The sequence below is a fragment of the Anolis carolinensis genome, chromosome 2 (genome assembly GCF_035594765.1).
Source record: "Anolis carolinensis isolate JA03-04 chromosome 2, rAnoCar3.1.pri, whole genome shotgun sequence".
Classification (NCBI taxonomy): Eukaryota; Metazoa; Chordata; class Lepidosauria; order Squamata; family Dactyloidae; genus Anolis; species Anolis carolinensis.
Genome location: NC_085842.1, coordinates 135,522,698 through 135,543,199, shown reverse-complemented (window position 1 = coordinate 135,543,199; position 20,502 = coordinate 135,522,698). Strand labels below are relative to the sequence as shown.

The 20,502-nt window shown below is 39.5% G+C and overlaps 1 protein-coding gene across 6 annotated transcripts in view; it reads right to left on the bottom strand.

Moving 5' to 3' along the window:
* The window catches only part of itgb4 (integrin subunit beta 4), a 77,660-nt gene that overhangs the window by 13,124 nt on the left and 44,034 nt on the right, over positions 1–20,502 (bottom strand). For all 6 annotated transcript variants that reach the window (XM_008104424.3, XM_008104425.3, XM_008104426.3 and 3 more), the window contains exons 17-32: positions 19,189–19,311; positions 17,062–17,168; positions 16,362–16,395; positions 14,668–14,853; positions 13,771–13,874; positions 13,516–13,574; positions 13,054–13,077; positions 11,860–12,008; positions 10,737–10,916; positions 8,651–8,799; positions 6,886–7,090; positions 5,607–5,767; positions 5,016–5,196; positions 3,898–4,035; positions 2,953–3,135; positions 2,259–2,390 (exon numbers count right to left, since the gene is read on the bottom strand). In XM_008104424.3, coding sequence (XP_008102631.2) covers positions 2,259–2,390; positions 2,953–3,135; positions 3,898–4,035; positions 5,016–5,196; positions 5,607–5,767; positions 6,886–7,090; positions 8,651–8,799; positions 10,737–10,916; positions 11,860–12,008; positions 13,054–13,077; positions 13,516–13,574; positions 13,771–13,874; positions 14,668–14,853; positions 16,362–16,395; positions 17,062–17,168; positions 19,189–19,311 — 2,115 coding nt within the window. The remainder of the gene's footprint in view (positions 1–2,258; positions 2,391–2,952; positions 3,136–3,897; positions 4,036–5,015; positions 5,197–5,606; positions 5,768–6,885; positions 7,091–8,650; positions 8,800–10,736; positions 10,917–11,859; positions 12,009–13,053; positions 13,078–13,515; positions 13,575–13,770; positions 13,875–14,667; positions 14,854–16,361; positions 16,396–17,061; positions 17,169–19,188; positions 19,312–20,502) is intronic.

Here is a 20,502-nt window from a genome sequence, read left to right as displayed (position 1 = left end):
AGTATTTTCACAAAATACCCTCCTGGTTTGAAGTATTTTTGAACTACACCTGTTATCAGTTCTCAATGTATGCATCCAGCTCCAAGTAAGAAGACAATACTATCTCATGCACGTTTGCTATAAAATGAACCTCTAGTTCAAACAGGACAACTCAATGTAACTATAAGAGGAACTCGAATTGTTGGTTTCTATTTTACATTCTGGGTAAATAAAGATCTCTTTGATGCTTAGAACAGTTGACAGGCATAAAAAGATGGTGAAATTGCCTCCCGCACACTCCAAGGACAGTATGGGTTGCAGTAAAATAAGAGGAGGGGGTAGGCTGGAAGGTCCCTGAAGGACTCTCAATGATTTTTATGGGCTCCTTGCAACCCATGCACCCCACATTTGATTTAACCTAAAGACAATGCCGTAAGACTACTAATCTTGTCTAGCAGCTGGAATTGCCAGTTCAGGTATATGAATAAGCAAAACAATAGATAACCTGATACCAGCCAACTATTATATACAAGACAATTCCAAAATATGTTGTTGTAAAGTGCCTTGGATTCCCCATTTGGAAAAAGATTAGTGGAAGTGTCTTTAAGGAGCTTGTTAACTTATGGCAGATCCATTAAGTTTGCAAGGTTTTCTTAGGCAAGGAATACTCATAGGTGGTTTTGCAATATTTTTCCTCTGAAATATAGCAAAGGGAAAGAACAGCCGTTCTGGTACAGCTACTCTGGGAAAACAAAGACAATGCCTGGGAGAAGACACACAGAGCAGTGCCCAGATCAGTTCTAGCAGGAATAACCTCTTCTAATGGTTTAAAAGAGAATTGTATAGACTGGAGGAAAGGTAACTGAGTTGTTCCTCTAAGTCTACAGTGTCATGAAGAGATGTGATTCTAACATTATGAAAGTAGATGTCACCACAAAAATGCATTATCAGAACAAAATAAATTATGTTCAAACACTAATGTTGTAGTTGGAATCAAGGGAAATCTAGTTATGTTTAGGCTTTCCAATAGGTTAATATGGTGGTGTGAACTATCTCACTGCTGTGTCAGAAGTCCTCCCCTTAATCCAGATTATAGGAGTTACATGACTGTCACTTTTTGATGCATTGAAGTATACTATGGAAAGAACTCACAGGATCACAAACACACGAACATGGAGTCTCTACTCCTGAAATTCTATTAATTGGATGCAATGAAACATGAAATCTTAATACAATGTGGCTACCAGATATTCTGTTAGCAACCAGATTAAATAAAGCTCACTGAATATTATATTCAAAGGAAAATTTCTGTTTATAATTCTGAAGAACATGGGGAAAATCATACTGGATCATACATTCCCAAACACAAGCAGATATTACTCTTGCTTTGAAGTGTGCTTGCCTTAAAATAAGGGGACAAAATTGTATGCCTTAGATGTAAAACATTTTTGATAAATCCAAACAGTTTTATATCAGCTTGAAAGTGGACTTCTTCCAAGTATTCTTCATTGTCTAAGCCAGGGGTCCCCAAACTTTTTAAACAGGGAGCCAGTTCATGATCCTTCGGACCGTTGGAGGGCCGGACTATAGTTGGCCACCGAGCAATAATAATTAATAATAGTAATAATAACAACAACAATAATAATAAAAAAAGAGGGTTGGAAGAGACCCTTTGGGCCATTCAGTCCTATCCCTTTCTGCCTTTGTGCACCAAAAGCACAAGCAAAGCACCCCTGACAGATGACCACCCAGCCTCAATGTTAATAATAATAGTAATAATAAAGAGGGTTGGAAGAAACCCCTTGGGCCATTTAGTCCAATCCCCTTCTGCCTTTGTGCACCAAAAGCTGTTAGTATTGCCCCTGACAGATGGCCACCCAGCCTCAATGTTAATAATAATAACAACAATAACAACAACAACAACAATAAAGAGGGTTGGAAGAGACCCCTTGGGCCATTTAGTCCAATCCCCTTCTGCCTTTGTGCACCAAAAGCCATTAGTATTGCCCCTGACAGATGGCCACCCAGCCTCAATGTTAATAGTAATAATAATAATAATAATAATAATAATAATAATAATGGTTGTAAGAGGCCCCTTGGGTCATTTAGCCCAACCCCCTTCTGCTCTTGTGCCGTGGGGGCCAGATAAATGGCTTCGATGGGCCGCATCCGGCCCCTGGGCCTTAGTTTGGGGACCCCTGGTCTAAGCCTTTGAGGAAAGACATTTAAAAAGGAAAACCACCACCATTCCCCACAAATGGTTGCAATGCAAACTGTACCAGAATCATCCGAGACACTGGGGTGTTTGCTACCACCAGGTGAGCGCATGACATCTGCACTGTACATGAGGTAGCTGTCATAATCTTCTCCTCCTTCAGCATCGATTATGGGCACATCAGGTATGATGGGAACTGCAAGAAGGTAGAAAACATTATTAAGGCCAATTTATAGATACATACTCAGTGAGCTCAACTACTCTTTCTCCCAAATGTGAGATACCACATGCTTTCTCTAATGTTTCAAGCATGGTATTTTATTATAAAGAATAGGAAATAATTTCAGTGTGGCAATGGGGAAATATATCCAGTTATGCAGATCAATCTTTAAAACAGAAAGTATGGAGGAAACAACAGAATTAGAATTACATATTAGGAAAGACCAGCTAAGGAAACTTTTTAAATAAATAAAATAAAATAATAATAGCAAGGATATCAACAATAATAATTTGACCAACATCTTGATGCATCTTACTAGCAGTATCAATAAGTCAGTAGGCTATTGCCAGTATTTGTGACATTTGTGTATCTACATACCACAATATGTTTTCTACTCATATATTTGGTACACTATATTCGCAGAATGTGCCACAAAAGAGACACCTTGAATATGATGAATAAAGGAGCAATATTTCAAGTAAAACACAAAATTTCTTCACAGCAAAATCTTAACTATATAGCTATGATAATAACTCACTGGAAATAGGGCGCTTTGGTTGTGTGGCCAAGTTAATAGTCGCTTCTCTTTCAGGCCCCCATCCAGCTCCATTCTTGGCCTTCACTGTATAACGGTAGGGCTGAGATTCCCTTAAGTTTTCAATCAGAACCATCCGCTTTTTGTAGTCTTCCACCATGACTTTCTTTACTGGCCCAAAGGGTCCTTCAAAAAAAAATCATGTGCTGTAATATTTTATGCCTCTTGGCAACTGTTTTTTATCTTTTTCTATATTAACCAGATTCAATACGATGGAAGCTAAAGACAGGATAGCAGGATAACTTCAAAATACCATACAAACAATATCTCAGTTCATGGTGAACCTATTAATACAGAGTTTTAAGTAACAATTCAAATAAGGGAGATTATTATTGTGTGTGCGGTTGGCTTGAATACAAGTATTCAAGACCTTGCCATTCTATTGAAATAATCACCTAAAATAGGATTCCGTTTTTCTGGTTCTGAAATGTATCAGAGGCAGGCAGATATGGCTACATTAGGGATGACTAGAGTGGAATCACATCCTTTTCTAGGTTAAACATCATTACCTTATTTACAGTAGACAAGCTGATAATGAAATGATGTGACTTGCCCAATGTCATCCAGTGAATTTCTATGGCTGAGCAGGGATTCAAATCCTAGTCTTCAGAGTTGTAGCTGAACAATCAAACCATATACTATGGAGGCTGTTCTCATTTATAGGTGGCCTTAAGTCAACATTGACTTGAATCAGGAAATATCAGCATTACGTTCTGAAAGCCTCTTTTCCCCTCCCTCCCTCTATTTGACCCTGCCTGAATATCTAGGAATGACAGACACCATCATTCCTTTTTAAACATGCATTAGGAATTAACTTCCTGTACAAACCAACCCCAGGTAACTGGTTCATCAAAACCATAGCTTTCAGAGAGACAGAAATTGACTTACGGTTTCCCTCATTGACAAGCCCATAGCCAACTTCATAGGCTGTGATCACCCCATTAGGCTCAGCAGGCTCAGCCCAGCTCAGCTGTGTCACCGTGGAAGAGATTACATTGAAAGCCAAACGCCCAGGCTCACTAGGAACTACAAAAGGTAGAAAACAAAATAATTATTCATTAGAAACAACTATACTGGATGTAGCGAATGCAGTGGAAGATGTGGGGATAGGAAATGAACTGGATGCAGATTGGTTACATCTCAGTGCAAGCTTACAGTCAGCACCTTAAAGAACTGGGTATGTTTAGCCTTCAGAAGAGAAGGTTAAGCGAGACATGTTCGCCATGTTTAAATATCTGAAAGGATGTCACAACAAAAAAGGAGCAAGGATTGTTTTCTGCTGCCCTGGAAACTAGGACTTGGATCAATGGTTTTAAATGACAGGAAAGGGGATTTCACCAGAACATTAGGAAAAACTTCCTGATTGTAACAGCTGTTCAGCGGTGGAACTCTCTGCCTCAGAGTGTGGTGGAAGCTCCTTCCTTGGCAGCTTTTAAAGGCTGGATGCATTTTGTCAGGGGTGCTTTCACTGTGCTTTTCCTGCATGGCAGAATGGGGTTGGACTGGATGGCCCATGTGGTCTCTTTCACCTCTATTATTCTATGGTTCTATGATTTTAAAGCCCATAAAACCCAATGACCTAAACATTAACCAAGTACTGTTGGTGATTTTCAGTGTGTTAGTCATTAAAAAGATAAAAGCTTGGAAAATCCTTCTTCCTATTATTAAATGCAGTGAAATAAATGCCATTTTAATATGAGGTTGGGGAATATAGGGGACAAAATGAGGACTTGTCACACCCAGGTGATTCTGCCTCTCACTGAAAATTTCCTTCAGTCCTCAAATTTATAGTCTTACAGTCATGTAAAACTTTAGTTGGGCATTTAGAAATACAGGTCAGACATCCAAAAAACAGTCCGGCAAAGTTAGTAAGATACTACAAACATAGCAAACCGAAGATTTCAACATGTGAATGATTTTCAGCATCCCACTCTCTGCAATGCTAGAAATTTGAGGACTGAACACAATTTTCTTCTTGGTTAACATGCTCGAATGGGCTAACATACCTTCCTCGAGTGTGCGGCAGTGGACCACTTCAGAGTAAAGCCCCTCGCCCAGGGCATTGTAGGCACAAGACTGCATCTCATAATCACAGTAAGGGTACAGGTTGGTCAACTCAGCAGATGGCACTTTGGAATCAAGCAGGCGGGCCTCCGATTCCGGGTCCCCTTGGATCCAGTATTTCACCTACAACTCAAGGAGAAGTCCCCCCTTAAATCACCAAAAACATCAGCTCCTGTATGATTAGAAGCCCTCCTGCATTAAGGTATATTCTCAATTTAAAACACAAGCTTTATCCGTAGTTTTAGTCAGAGTATCCACATGCTCATATACTCCTTGTCCAGATTGTTGCACCAGAGTCTACACACTACAACTGAGTCTGTTTTCTTGCTCTCTGTAGAGCTCTTGGCTTCACTAAATTAAACTGCAAACCCCAGAATTCCACAAGATGCTGCCATGGCAGTTAAAGGGGAATATAGTGCTATAACAATGTTATATGATAAGTACTTTGGTCCTGACCACAGATCAACCATGACTGTGTTTTCCCATTTGTAAGGCTATAAGCTTGCCAGTCCCCATGGCTTCATTGTCCATACCTTGTATCCTGCAGGTTTGCCAGGTGGAGGTAACCAGTTGAAGCGGATCTTCCTAGAGCTTAGTGCTTGTGCATTTGGATTAAGTGGGGCTCCAAGCATGCCTCTAGGAGACTGCTGAACTTGACGTGTGCTTACCGCTGGTGGCACATCACCTATAGCTTCTGTAAGAAGATGAAGAAGAAAGCCAATTATTTTCTCTTGGTTGTATGATGTTTAGTGTTTCAGGAAGGCTTGATTTTCACAGAAACAGCACCTTTGTTTAAGAAAGATGCATCTATGTAGGATAGGAAATCCCAAATTTGCACATCCTCAGATATTTTTGGACTGCAATACCCACCCAGAAATTCTGACTACTGGCTACATTAGTAAGGCTCGGGGAGTTACAGTCCATAACAATTTGGGAATGTTTCTGACATAATCTTTTATCTGATTATGTATTTATTTTAAATACATATAAGTATGGCTTTAACAACAACAACAACAACAACAAAGAGTTTGGAAACAGTTATTTACAATGAAACTTGCAACGTTATAAGAATTAGAGAAGAGAGGCAGAATTCTGGAATCTAGAAGTATCAAAATACAGAATAATGTGCAATATTATGATTTTGGAGAACATTAAAAGTAACAATGACTAATTCTGTAAAGCGATAGCATAATATATATAATTATTAATGAACGTACAATGGAAATACTTATAAAATCCAGTGTGGCAACATAGGAACTAGCAAATGTATTATGAGGTAAATTCTTATGGACTAGAACCCACTTTATCAGATGCAAGGACAAATATGTATTGGTGAATTCTTTCGCTTCCTCCTCCTCCCACTCATCATCACAACTCACAATGTAATAACAATGACAAAATCTCTTTATGATGCCTTTCCCAGCAAAGGATGAAACATCAAACATATACTGTCAAAGACAAAGCCTCATTATGTCTACACAGTGCTACAAACTGGAACAATAAAAAATGTCATGGTGTCAACCAAGGACAGCACAACTAATTGAAGCTCCCAGGAAAACGAAGAGGTTGTGCTTGAACCAAACATTCCATTTCTTTCTGTTCAGTACACTGGATTAGTAGATCAGGGACTAAATCTAGAGGGAGCCCGGTGATGTTTAAAGTATATCAACTTTCCTATTTTGACCAGGACTAAATTTGGTAGTCACATTTGTCCAATGAAGTCTATTGTCTATTGAAGCTGAAACTTGAGACACTATGGCACGTACAGAAGGATCAAAATGATGTTTGTCATCAGAAACAGATAAAGCTCACCTGGGTCAGCGATTGTCACCATCGTCTGTGGGTATTTGCCAACCTTTGCACCAAACCTGGGGTTGAGGAGATCCACCACAAATTGCTTCAGCTGCCGATTGTGAAGAAGAGCATCTATCTCTGTCAGTTCCAACAATTTCACCTGCACTTCCTTCCGCTTCTCCCCAGGCAGGAAGACTAAGTCACCTTCTGCAAAATTGTAATCCTAGGGGAAGGGGTAGAAAGGAAAGCTGAATGGTATACTGATATAAAGAAAATATTTTAATATCTCAAATTATTTAGATTGGTATGTTATCTGTTCCTGAAGATTTATTTCTTCCAAGTTTTTTGAGAGCTTTTTCCACTCAGCTTTCTCAAAGTGCAGGTTCATTTCCAAATGATACTTTCTTGAAGGAATCAATCGTTTTTGTTCTTTAACATAGTATCAAAGTGTACTGCTTCCATCAATGTTTTATTTTATTTAGCTTTATGTTAGCCTGATGCTTTTTATTTTGTGGCATTGTAAACATTCTTACTTCTCTACATGTAGCAGTTACTTCTAAGAACTATGTCACCATGAATAGTCTCCATAAAGTGAATGAGAGACACATCTGTTGTAGAGTCTGGTTGTTTATCCTGGGTTTTCTTATAAAATATGCATGGCAACAATAACTGCAGATTTCTTTGATTGCCTTGAAGCCTAATTCTCATGGATCAGCAGGTGTAAAAAATCATCATTGTCCGGTATGAAGAAACATCATTATTTACTTTGAATAGCTGAATGTTGCCTCTTTTGCAAGAAATACCAAGATTCCATGCAAGTGATCCCTTGTAGCGTTGCTAGTTTGGCTAGACACAGCAACAGACATTTTTGAGCATCACGTACAGGTTGATCACCTCAAAATCCAAGATAGTCCAAAATCCAAAACTGTTCACATGTCTGGCTGAGACAGTGGCACCTTTGCTTTCTGATGGTTCAATGTATACAAATTATTTCATGCACAAAATTATTTAAAAGTTTGAATAAAATTACCATCAGGCTATGCATATAAGATGTATGTGAAACATATATTTTTATTTAGATCCAACTGCCAAGATATCTTCTTGTGTACATATATAAAAATGCAGATATTCCAATCTGAAACCCAAACACTTCTAGTGCTAAGCATTTGATATAAGGAATACTCAATATATACTTAAGTTCACCTTTATATACTGGATATCTTTGTGGTTTAGTGATTTGAGCACCGGACTACGGCTCTAGAGACCAGACTTAGATTCACCACTTGGTCATGGAAACCGACTGGGTGGCCTTGGACAAGATACCTCACTCCCAGCCCTAGATAACCCATGACAGGTTTGCCTTAGGGTCATCATAAGTTGGAAATGATTTGAAAGCACATAATAACAAATAATGAGCAAAGAGCTAAGTGTAATCACTGTTAGCAAGGCTTTCTACTCTGTCTCAGTAGCTGGACCCAGACTTTGGAACTCCCTCTCTAGGTGAGTTTGGATGGCTACCTGTCTACTATCAAATGAAACTTTTTTATTCAAGCGAACTTCTGAGAATTGACTGCAATGGGCTTTCAAGGGTGTGCAGTCCTGCTGATGTCTATATCTTGAATTTTAATTAATTTAAAATGGTTTTAATTATATAGATTAATAATAAAAAATAAAAATATTATTTCTTGCCTGCCTCTCCTCACGATTTGAGGTGGGTTTCAACATTGTTATAGAATAATAACAATAATAGTAATATTCCCTATGAGAGTTTCATAGTCCTTACTTTGCCGTCCTGGGCAGTGAGATCTCGTGTCCTGTATGTTATCTGAGATTTCCCATTGTCCAGTATCTCGCGAACAACAGGAATCTTAGCCACCTTATCAAAGCGGCTGTAGGTATACTCTGGCTGCAGGAAGCTGATGATGCTGTTGGCTAAAGAGAGACATAGTTGTCATCATTCCCACTATTATCTAGCAACATATGCTAGCACAAAATATTGATCTATTGCAACCAATTTTTGTTGTAGTAGGACAAAAACCACATTTAGAATTACCCTAATTAGTTTAATTTTCTGTTACTAACCAGATCTAAGACATATTAATACTCTGGACAGCCTACAAAGACAGTGAATGCAGATACATGCCTCACATTAGTTGCACTAAGATTAAGAGAAGGTAGAGAAAGTAGCGGACATTTCCAAGTGCCTTTGCTGTTGGCGTATGCTAGGATGCATAAAGTGCTAGAATGGTACTTCACATGGCAAGCCCGAAGCCCCATTAAGGGCAAATTTCACTAAAGCAGAAATCAGTATGCCTTGAGATTATGTTATATATATGTGTGTGTGTGTGTGTATAAATATAAAATACCTTTTGATTTTGGGTACCATTATAGTCCCTTTCAAATACAACCTCCTTTTCAGAACATTACCACATTGTTGCGACCTATTACTACAGCTAATTTGTATGAAATCAGTCTGCAACTAGATTCAATCCACTTGGGATAATCTACCTGATTCTAGGACAGATTTCTATTGAGTTGTTTCATTCTTGATATATATAAAATTCAGAACCACAAAAAGGCATCATGCTCATTTGGAGTGAATACAACATGTTAGGATTTCTCTCTATGTATATTGCTGTTTCACATATGTGAGGAAGGTGCAGGCTATGAAGACTTCCCTCACAAAGCCTATTGATTGTCTAATTTGTTTTAGATATTTTTCTGAGCGATTCCAACTCTAAGAGCTAGGTAGGTAAAGGTAAAGGTTTCCCCTGACGTTAAGTCCAGTCATGTCTGACTCTGGGGGTTGGTGCTCATCTCAATTTCTAAGCCGAAGAGCTGCCATTGTCCGTAGACACCTCCAAGGTCATGTGGTCATGCCTGCATGGAGCGCCGTTACCTTCCCGCCGGAGCGGTACCTATTGATCTACTCACATTGGCATGTTTTCGAACTGCTAGGTTGGCAGAAGCTGGAGCTAACAGTGGATGCTCATTCCGCTCCACTCTGCACTTGCCCTATAAGCCTTATATATCACCTGTCACTTCAGCATTTTTAATCTTGTACCCATTACTCTGGCCCGGCCCAGTTTTATTGTGTTTTAGTGTATTGTTTATTGCTTGTTGTTCATACTGTTTTAATTGTCTTTAATTTGCCTTTTGTTTTGTATTGTTATATTGTGTGTTGAGGCCTTGGCCTTTGTAAGCCGCATCGAGTCCTTCGGGAGATGCTAGCGGGGTACAAATAAAGTTTAATAATAATAATAATAATAATAATAATAATAATAATAATTTGTACCTGCGGCCTTTCGGTCTGCAAGGTCAGTGCTTTAACACACTTGGCCATCGGGGCTCCCAAGAGCTAGGTACTGCAGCAAAAAAGCAGTGGTTTGCCCTTACATACCTTGAAATCTCCCTCCAAAAATTCACCCAAAAGCTCAAAATTGCCAAAAATTTAGACTAGAAGTAACACAGCTTGCTTTCTGTTTCCAATTTGGCTATTTTTCAGTTTATTACAGCTGGGGCTTCTGTGGGTTTTTCAAGGTAAGTGAGTGTCTTGAGTGAGCAAGACCCCTATATTCTGCAGTAGTTTTTAGGCATTTTTTTAAATTCAGAAGGATTGGAGCTTTGGTGTGCTGGTACACTGTTGAGTGGGCACAGTGGTGAAAATTGGTCCTCGCTCCTGCAGTACCCCATACCTACTTCACAGGAGACATCTGGTGTAAAAGGGGTGTTCACTGAGTCTGTTACAGCAATGAGAACTTTCCTTAGGAAAACTGGCCCAAGATTAATGCATTGGTATTAGATAGAAAGAGCAGAGGATAGAAAATATTGACAATCTCTGTGTACCACTATGCTGCTCACACATTTACCTTGTTCTTTTATTATGGTGATGTTCACCAGTCGACGTCGGATCTCTGCAGTTCCCACTGGCACATCTGTGGCCTCCACCTGCAGCTGCTTTTCATCATCATCGTCTTCCCTGATGAAGAGAGGAACCCGCACATCCACAAGCTCCACTCCTTCCTGAAACTCTACCAGGCCATTGGCATCTGGATAGGAGCACATCAAAAAAAGGAAGAAGTAAAAGAGAAAATAACTTTAGAGACATAATAGCTCATTATAAAACTCTCAGCTCTTACTCAAAGTCTAGTCGCTAATGAGGTAGTAAACCTTTCTCTGTCTAGGCTTTATTCTTTCAGAATGCAGGAAAAGTATCATATGACTGAGGGGCTAACCAGGCATTAAAGGAAATGTATATTCTTTTAAATGAATCCATTTTCTCTCCTATATTAGTGAGATCTGATTTACAAATTACGCTCATGCTTACCTTCCAGTGACCAAACATGAAACAAAGTACGCTAAACATGTGATACACATGTGATACAAAAGCAAAGAGCATCACCTGTTGTATAGTAATGAACCTAAGGGTTAGCTATCTAAGAGCAAAAATGAGAAATGTGAGCAGCCAAAAGCACCAGACTGGACTAGCTTTATTTCTGAGGCTATGACAAACTGATGTACTTTCATCTCTCGTGTAAAACATGCTAAACATATCATCTGCTCTGGCTGTCAGTGTTGCTAAATAAAAAAGAAAAGGTGCACTTTTCTAAAACTATTTGTCTAAGGAAAGGCAAATTCCGAACTGTTATCTCCCTGACACTTTAGAAGAAGAAATACAGTTACTACTCCACATTTGTGAGCTTAATTTTATGGATTTGATTGTTCACAGATGTGTTTAATATGGTCTTTCTAGGATCTCCAATACAAATCTATGATCAACTTCTGGCAGAAATCACACTGGAAGACCTAGAGATTCCAGGGAAAATATTATCATGGTTTTCCACTTTCATGAAGGACTGATCGTATACTGAATGAGAAAAAATACATTGTATCAGCATGCCCTCAACAGCTGCCTCCCGCAATGAGAAGCTTAACATTGGCACTACTGTAACCTATTTCCAATATGTGAACAAAGCAAAGTGCAGCACTTACCTTGATCAGCGATGACAGTATAATAACCAGGGGCCACTTTCAGATCATTGAAAGCCTCTTGTGCCACGTGCTTCTCTGTCACTTTCACAATTTCATTCTTAGCTGAGCGGGGAGCAGGGAGTACAGTGTCCACAATTGTATGATCTTGTCTGGAGAAAAGAAAGGGGGAAAGAAAGAGTGTGTTCCTTCTACTTACTACTTCATGAGTCTCCTGGAATATTAACCAAGAGGCAATGCCGCCCACAGACTGAAGAGGATCACTAACCCAGGAGCAGGCTGTAAACAAGGAACATCCATGTCTCATGTGTGCCTTGTTTCCAAATGCATCACACTTTCAACCATTGGTTTGTAAGTACAGTATCCACTTGACCAGTACCCATGGTTTCATTTATCCACTTCTGACACAATATGATCACCCTAGACTATACACCTTTAGATGCTCCAGCACAAATCTATGGTATTTGAGACTAGAAATTCTTCATTTCAATAGGGTTTGCTGTTATCCATGGTTTCATATACCCACATGAAGTCTGAGAACACATCTCCCCTAGATACAGGGACCGTACTGTAGTTCCAATCCATAAGCTTCTTCCTACTTTCTGCAGCAAGAGAACTAATGCAAGACTGTCCCATACTGCTGCAAAAAGTAGCATTTGTAGTGTACCATTGTAACTATGAAGGGACATGGGTCTAAAACAGGCCTGCACAATTTGCAGCCCTCCAGGTGTTTTTGGCCTTCAGCTCCCTCAATTCCCGATCATTGAAAAAGGTTGCCAGGGCTTCTGGGAGTTGAAGTCACAAACACTGGTCTAAAACAACAGCGGAAGAGACAGCATGGGCCTAAAACAAATGTTCCTTCAGTTGTATTTCTCAGCTGCATATTGTCACATGTTAGCAGTCACATGTTGTCCCTTCAAGCATTACAGCATTCACCAGAGGGAAATTTGGCAAACATACTGCAAAGACACAGGAAGGAATTTGTTGCCTCGTAGCAGGAATTGTCTGTCTGTAGCTCTCAGTATTCCTCGAGAAAAGCTGATACCAAAATGTAGGCAGGAACAAAAACTTTTTGGTAATGTTTTAACAGGATGTATTTGAATAGCAAGTGACATCTCTCACAGAATAGGCATAAATTGGAATATACCAATACATCTTCACCTGAGAGCAGACTCAGACATTAAGGTTTTTGCTTACCTTTTCCCAGCATTTGGCTGTAACCTGGAAAGAAATAAAATGAAATGAAGAATCTTAATTACAATTGAAGAAATGACAAATAGCTTAGCTACTTTGAGTATGTCTCAGTAGTGGACTCAATTTTTTCTCAGCTCCACCCCACCTTATGCAATGCTGTGGGATAATGGCATATGCTGTCCAATAACACTTGAAGAGACACCCAGTTACCCAAATACTGATATGAGAGTAAATAGGGATGAGAGCTCTAATTCTGCTACCTAATGCATTTTTCCATGTAGCTGACTTCCCCTGTCAAGTGCAAGAAGATACAGTCCTCTTAATGCAAGGCTGCTCTCAAGATTCAATTCCATCTTGTTCTTCATCCCTTCACTCATTTGTATTCATTTTTCTTGCTGAAATTTCACAATTTGTTGGCATGCTAGTCAGTAACACCCCCTCTCCCATATACTCAAAGTCACTCACCTGAATTTTGTCTGCTGGAATTTGTGGGCACCTGGGATAGTGCGATAAACCTCATTCAGCTGCAGAAAGAAAAAACATGTTGTTAGCTCTGTAGTTCATAAGGAACATCCCACTACTCGCAGCTTTCCACGCAGTGTTCAGACTAGTGTTTCATGCTAAGAGCTTCAGGCTAATGTTATTTTCAACAGACCAACATATAAGGTGCATGTGTAGTGTTCTTCCCTATCTTTCCCAAAAGCAAACTTTTTTCCTTACATTCTCCTCCACATCCTTCTGCAGTTGCTCACATTCACGGCTATGTGGTTTTGCAAGGTTTGGGGTGAAGAGTCGGGCCAATCTGAGGGACAGGCCATACTGAACTAGAAACAAGAGAACAAATTGATCAGGCTGCTCCATGGGCTGTCAACAAGAAAGAACAGTGCAACATATCTACTGATGGTTAGTTTACATATGCAATGCAAATCTCAGATCCTTAGAAATGTCTGCCTATATATCACTGAAGTTAATATGATATCAGTACTGAACTGCATGAAAATTTTCAGGTGATAATGCACTATGTTAAATAGCTAGAAGAATTTAATTTCAATTTGGCTAGAATCAAGAAGTGACCGTTTCTGAACATTTCAGCCTCATTAGTTACACCCAATGAATCCTACGATTTTGGGCAGGTGGGAGCCATTGTAATTAAACTAATATAAAATGAAATTGTATTTGCAAAGTACATATGCCATAAGAGGCATGACAGTATGTCATGACTACGACAGTATGCCACTATATACAGGTATCTGGAACGACTGTACCATCTCAAAAGGCATATGGGATTATCCCTTTTCTGAATGATCCCTTTTGTCAAAATCTCTTCCCATGGGAGAGAAGACTTTCGGATTATCACTGAGTTATTTTGTTAAAGGTGAACTTATGTTAGGTATGAGAAAGGATGCTAAACAAGAAGTTCCCCACTTGCAATGTGAGAAAGGGATATAAAAGTTACTCAAAATGAGACAAAAGCACAATGGCAGAATCTAAATAACTGAACTGGATCTAGAACTGGATACTGAAAAAGCCATGGGGCTCCAGTTAGGGTTTGCCCTCAGAAACAGGCAACATTCTCTTTGGCACCTTTTTCCCCAGCGAAAAGAATCGGTCACTCACTCAGATCCCCAGGATTGGGAGGTAAGGAAGAAAAGTCTTGCTTGTGCACATTGTTTTTGATCTTCCAATGGACAGTGTCTCTGCCTTTCATGTTGCCAGTGCGCACCATAGGGGTATCCAGGTGATCTGAAGTCATGAGACTCTGCCTGAGCAGATAGTGATCCTCCTTGAAACCAACCGTGCGACCTGCAGAGAAGAAATTGGAGATAGGCTGCTTTCTCCAAGGACTCGGTTCTAGCTTTAAATCTTTCACATACCAAAATGGAAAAGGATGAACACACTGCCTGTGGGAAAACTTCCCCTTGGCACAACTTCCTAGTATTTTCCTAGTTGGAATCATTAAGTAAAGGGAACTCAAGACTGATGCTAACAGGCCTATTATTTTGTATTCTTGCTTATCCTTTGCTAATTTCTTCTGATTTCTAAAGTTGAAGAATCTCACATTAACCTCTTTCATTTCATGGCTTGGATGAAAAGCTGAATTCACATGTCAGCTTTATAGCATATATTGTATAGATATAGCACACATCTTGAACTGCAGATCTGATGTTCTGGAAAATGTTCTTTAGAATATGAATGCCATAAAGATACATACTGCCCAGAATTACTCACTCAGCCTCTGAGGGAGGCAAAGGCAAACCAACTGTGAACAAAGATAGGAACCCCATGATAGGCTCTCCTAGGGTCTCCAACAGCAAGAAGGCACACAATAACAAACACTGCATATTTCTACAAGAATATTGGCCTGATCGAAAACAATAGATTAAGTCCTTCTGAGTCTTTTCCCTTCAGAGAAATTGATGGATGATAAAGCTTCAATGGACTATCTCTGCTGACCAGTTTTATCATGCAACATGACTAACACAACTAAGAAACATCTTCAGTCTGCCATAATAACAGATTAGTATTAAAAAAAATCACACAATTCCTCTGAAAATGATATATTGAAAAGATTATATTCTGCCTCAGGCCAGTCCCTTATTTTTCAAAGAGATACCTTGCTTTGACAGCGTGAGGTCCCCAGTCTTCCTGACCTCCTCATTTTCCAGCATTCTACCCCCAAAGAAGAAAGAGCTCAGGAAGCAAGATTATGAACAAGGTTGTTTATCTTCAAAGCATGCGCAGTTCTTGTTTTATAGCAGTGGTTCTCAACCTGTGGGTCCCCAGGTGTTTTGGCCTACGACTCCCAGAAATCTCAGCCAGTTTACCAGCTGTTAGGATTTCTGAGAGTTGAAGGCCAAAACATCCGAGGACCCACAATGTTGAGAACCACTGCTTTATAGGATTCAGGTTGAGAACAGCTTATTACACACACACAAACACAGTCAGCCCTCCACATTTGCTAAGGTTATGGACAAAGGACCTACACATAATTTTTTTTTGTTATTTGAGAGAATGCCTCTTTAGAAATCTATATATTGTCCAGCATAATTCTGTGGCCAGCTTTTGCAGAAGTTCACCATGGACTCACATTGGAGACCTAGAAATTCCTAAAGAGAACATTTTAATCAAATCCGCAAATAATCAAATCTGCAAAAGTAAACTGACAAATGCAGAGAACCAACAGTGTGTGTGTGTGTGTGTGTGTGTGTGTGTGTGTGTCACAATCCTAGCTGTAAATTCTTATAATGCATCTAAAGTACTAGCCTGGACCTCCAATCATGGAGTTCTTAACACATATCAAAAAATAGTACCTCGTGCACAACAGGGGAGCAGAGCCAGGCAAGCCTACGTTGAAAAAAAGAAGAAAATTATGGATGAAATATCTCTTAAGATAAAAATGGAAAAAACAAACTTATGGACCAACAGCTCATGCAATAGCTCATGAGAATAATGCAATGCATACTCCAGGGGAAAGGCATAATCCTTACAGATGCCATTAAATGTCTTTCATGAAAGAAAGACTGCATGGTTTGCATGGCACAGGTACGGTACCATCAAAGAGACCTAAGATGGCATTGGCCACCATGGACCAACAATCACATTGACCATGGGAATGCTTGCACCACACAGACAAGGCTGTCTTTCAATAGTCCTCCACATCTTACTTCAGAGGTGGAGAACTTTTGGGTTCCACACATTGTGGCCAAAAACTTCTATCAGTTTCACTTACTATAGATGGTAGAAATAATGATTATGCAGGTAGAAAAAAGAAAGGTTTTCCCTGACGTTAAGTCCAGTCATGTCTGACTCTGGGGGTTGGTGCTCATCTCCATTTCTAAGCCGAAGAGCCGGCGTTGTCCATAGACACCTCCAAGGTCATGTGGCCAGCATGACTGCATGGAGCGTTATACAAGTATCTAATTCTCCAGCCTTAATTACACCCAAACTATACATCCAGCTAACTTCCCAAGGATTACTTTTGTCATTGCAAGTTGGAAAAAGAATTCTTACCTTACAACAAGCACAGAACTTCCAGCATAATAACAACAGCAGTCCTAGGAGAAGCATCAGCAAAATGAGCAAGGGGATAAGCCAGAGAAAGCTTCCTGGTGGGCACTCTGTAATGAAGTAAACGTAAAATCTTACTCATGAATTCCAGGAGATCAGAAACCAAACAGAACATGGGCAGAAAAGGGAGGATGGATTGAGGGAAACAGTGATACAAATATAAATAAGCTGCCTAAAACAGTGGTTCTCAACCTGTGGGTCCCCAGATGTTTTGGCCTTCAACTCTCAGAAATCCTAACAGCTGGTAAACTGGCTGGGATTTCTGAGAATTGTATACCAAAATACCTGGGAACCCACAGGTTGAGAACCACTGGCCTAAAAAGTAGATTCAGAACTACAGATATTAGAATGGTGGGCACAATCATCCCAACAAGTCTTCCATGAGGCACCTATGATACACCTACCCACTGCTAATTGGGTTGCTTCTCCCCCAGTGAGCCCTGAAACACCCAGAATGGAGAAATAGTGACCTTGATCAGGATAGCTGGGGGGAAGTAGGAGTCCTGAATGAGATTTTTGAGATAGGAAATTTCAAAAGTCATTACAAAATTAGGGGGAGCTGGCATTTCGTTTCTAAAGTGTTTCTAAAGTATAGTTAGTGAAAATTTTGTTACTGTAACGAGAGTAGCAAAATTTTGTTACATTTTCGTTATAGTAATTGAGCAAGTGGGGAGACTTCAGGAGCTCCTTTCTCCCTAATTTTTACAGCTATTGGGTGACACTTGCTCCAATGGCAGAACACATTTACCACTGTTAGCCCATCAACTGTCAGAACATTTCACTTATCCATGGATTTTTGGGGAATTTTCAAAGTTTTTATAAACAGCATTAAAACAAACTATAAGAGCTATCTCCTTGAATTTTCTATATAATGACACAAGATAACAGGGAATCATTCCCTTCAATTTTCAAGAAATATTCATACATTTACTGATTTTAGGGAATGTTTTAAAGTTTTGACAAAAAGGTTTTTTAAAAAGCCACAACATCTATCTCATTGAATGTCTCTTATATTAACCAATAGCACCTCCATTTAGGAATTTCTTCGCAGCACAACACAGAGATTTACTTCCTAGATGTATCAGCCAGTCCTCTGCTTTGCACATTCAACAATTTATTGGAACTCTGGCTGGCTGCTGCTATGGAGGGAAAAGGGCTCTCCCCTATCCTGATTGGGGCTTTCTGATGCCGAGCAGAATTCTGGGAAATGTAGTTTAGGGCAGGGCCTTCTGAATTCTCTGGCATAGGGCTCCTTGCCTTCACAAACTACATTTCCCAGAATTCTGTGCTTTCTTTCCCAGCAAACTTTGTTTTTGCCTGCTGCTTCCCTCTCCTAATGGCGAAAGGCCATTAATTTAAAGAGGAAAGGTAGCTTTTTTGGCTTTGCTTTGCTTCCTTGCACTGAAAATGAAACTGACTTTGGGAGGCTTCTGAAATGCAAATGAAAATGTATTGGGTAAGTTTCTATTCTTAATTTTTTGGCACAGGCCATGCCCATGTGTTGGATATTGCCTTATAAGCATGAACTACATAATAAAATCTATAATTGTGTTAACATTTTATGAAAGATACAGCAATTTGAAAGATCTCTTATACATATAGTTTCACTTTAAATTGGAAAATCTAAAAATCAACAATTTTGATCCCCACATATTACAACATTTTTAGCTACTACATAAAATACCCTTAATCTGGTACCTAGTTATTCAAAAGATATTTAATAATTTCAGAGAAATTAAATAATAAACTTTTAAAGCAAGCTCAAGAAAGTAATGATAGTGTGAATAAATTATCAAAATTTGGTTGCAAGAGTGCTTGCAGTTCTGGAGGAACTATTAATGTTTTGCTTCTCATAGACTTAGCATGGGGACTTGGGGAGCCAGATAAAATTCAGGGTCTGGAATGGGAGGGGGGGCTGAACCCGTAACACCCCCTCCCCCCCCAGTTATGGGCTCTCTGTGCAAATGATGTGAGATAAAGTGATCAGAGCTGTTTATAAGGAATTATATACTAAGTTCTGGCTCAGTTCACTCAGTCAGCTCTCGCCTTTGCTAGAAAATCACGGCTTACCTTTCTTCCTTTGCACAAAAACAGTGCCGTTGTTTTCTGGATTGGCATCCTCTATCTTGGCATAGCGGTAAATGCAGTCATCTTCTTCATCTTGGAAGGCACAAACTGGATATCTGTCCTTCTCTGTAGAGAAAATAAATGGGAGGCAGACTTAGCAATGTATTCTGGAAATTTCAAGGTCATATTTCATCTATCCGGAAAGAGTGCTATTCTGACATAATACTTGAGGCCCATTTCAAGCATAGGGTCTCAACAAGATTTGTCAAACAGTCACAATGAGGCAGCATGAAACAAGAGACTGATGTGTCTAGAGCCAGGAAGAAAGCACCATACCTTAGAAACATACTATAGTGGCACTCTGCCTCCAACAAAGTTGAATTAACTGAGGATGGGGGCACCTCCCCTAACTCCCTACTCTTTAGGTAAAGGTAAAGATTTTCCCCTGACATTAAGTCTAGTCATGTCCGACTCTGGGGGTTGGTCCATTTCTTAGCCAAAAAACCGGCATTGTCCGTAGACGCCTCCAAGGTCATGTGACCAGTAAGACTGCATGGAGCATCTTTACCTTCCCGCTGGAACAGTACCTATTGATCTACTCACACCTGCATGTTTTCGGACTGCTAGGTTGGCAGAAGCTGGGGCTAACAGCGGGAGCTCACCCTACTCCCCAGATTCGAACCAGTGACCTTTTGGTTAGCAAGTTCAGCACCTAAGTGGTTTAATCGGCTGCGCCACTGGGGAGCTCCCAACTCTTTAAAGTGGCTTTTCCTCTATGGAAAACCTATATGGAAGCTAGAGCTTAAAATCATCACTAAGAGACCATCTTCAGTGAAGACAGAGTTTGTTAGAGTGAATTACATTTTTGGGAGTAATTTTGGGAGTTATATTTTTAAAAGAAAGAGAAAGAAGTAAAGAATTATGTGGAAATTATGCAAAGCCTGAATACTAGTCTGTAGATGAGGAAAGAATGAATCAGTTACACAGGCCTGTGATTTAAAAAAAAAAACATTTTCCTGCTATTGTAGCTGTTTTTAATGTTTCTGGGGTGCTGAATTTAGAAAAACAGGACAAAACATTGTACAGCACACATGTTTTTTTTTCACAAATGTTATTATTACTAATTTTGGTCAGTCATATATTGCAACATGGAAACATCAAAGCAAATTTTTAAAAAACTGTATGTAAAGGATCAAAGCTGAGGTCCTTTTTGATTTAAAATGTCAAATTCCTAAAAAAAAACCCTACATATTTAAAACATGCTTCTGTGCCCTTAAATTTGCAGGCCTGCGAATCAAGCAAACTTATGTATATACG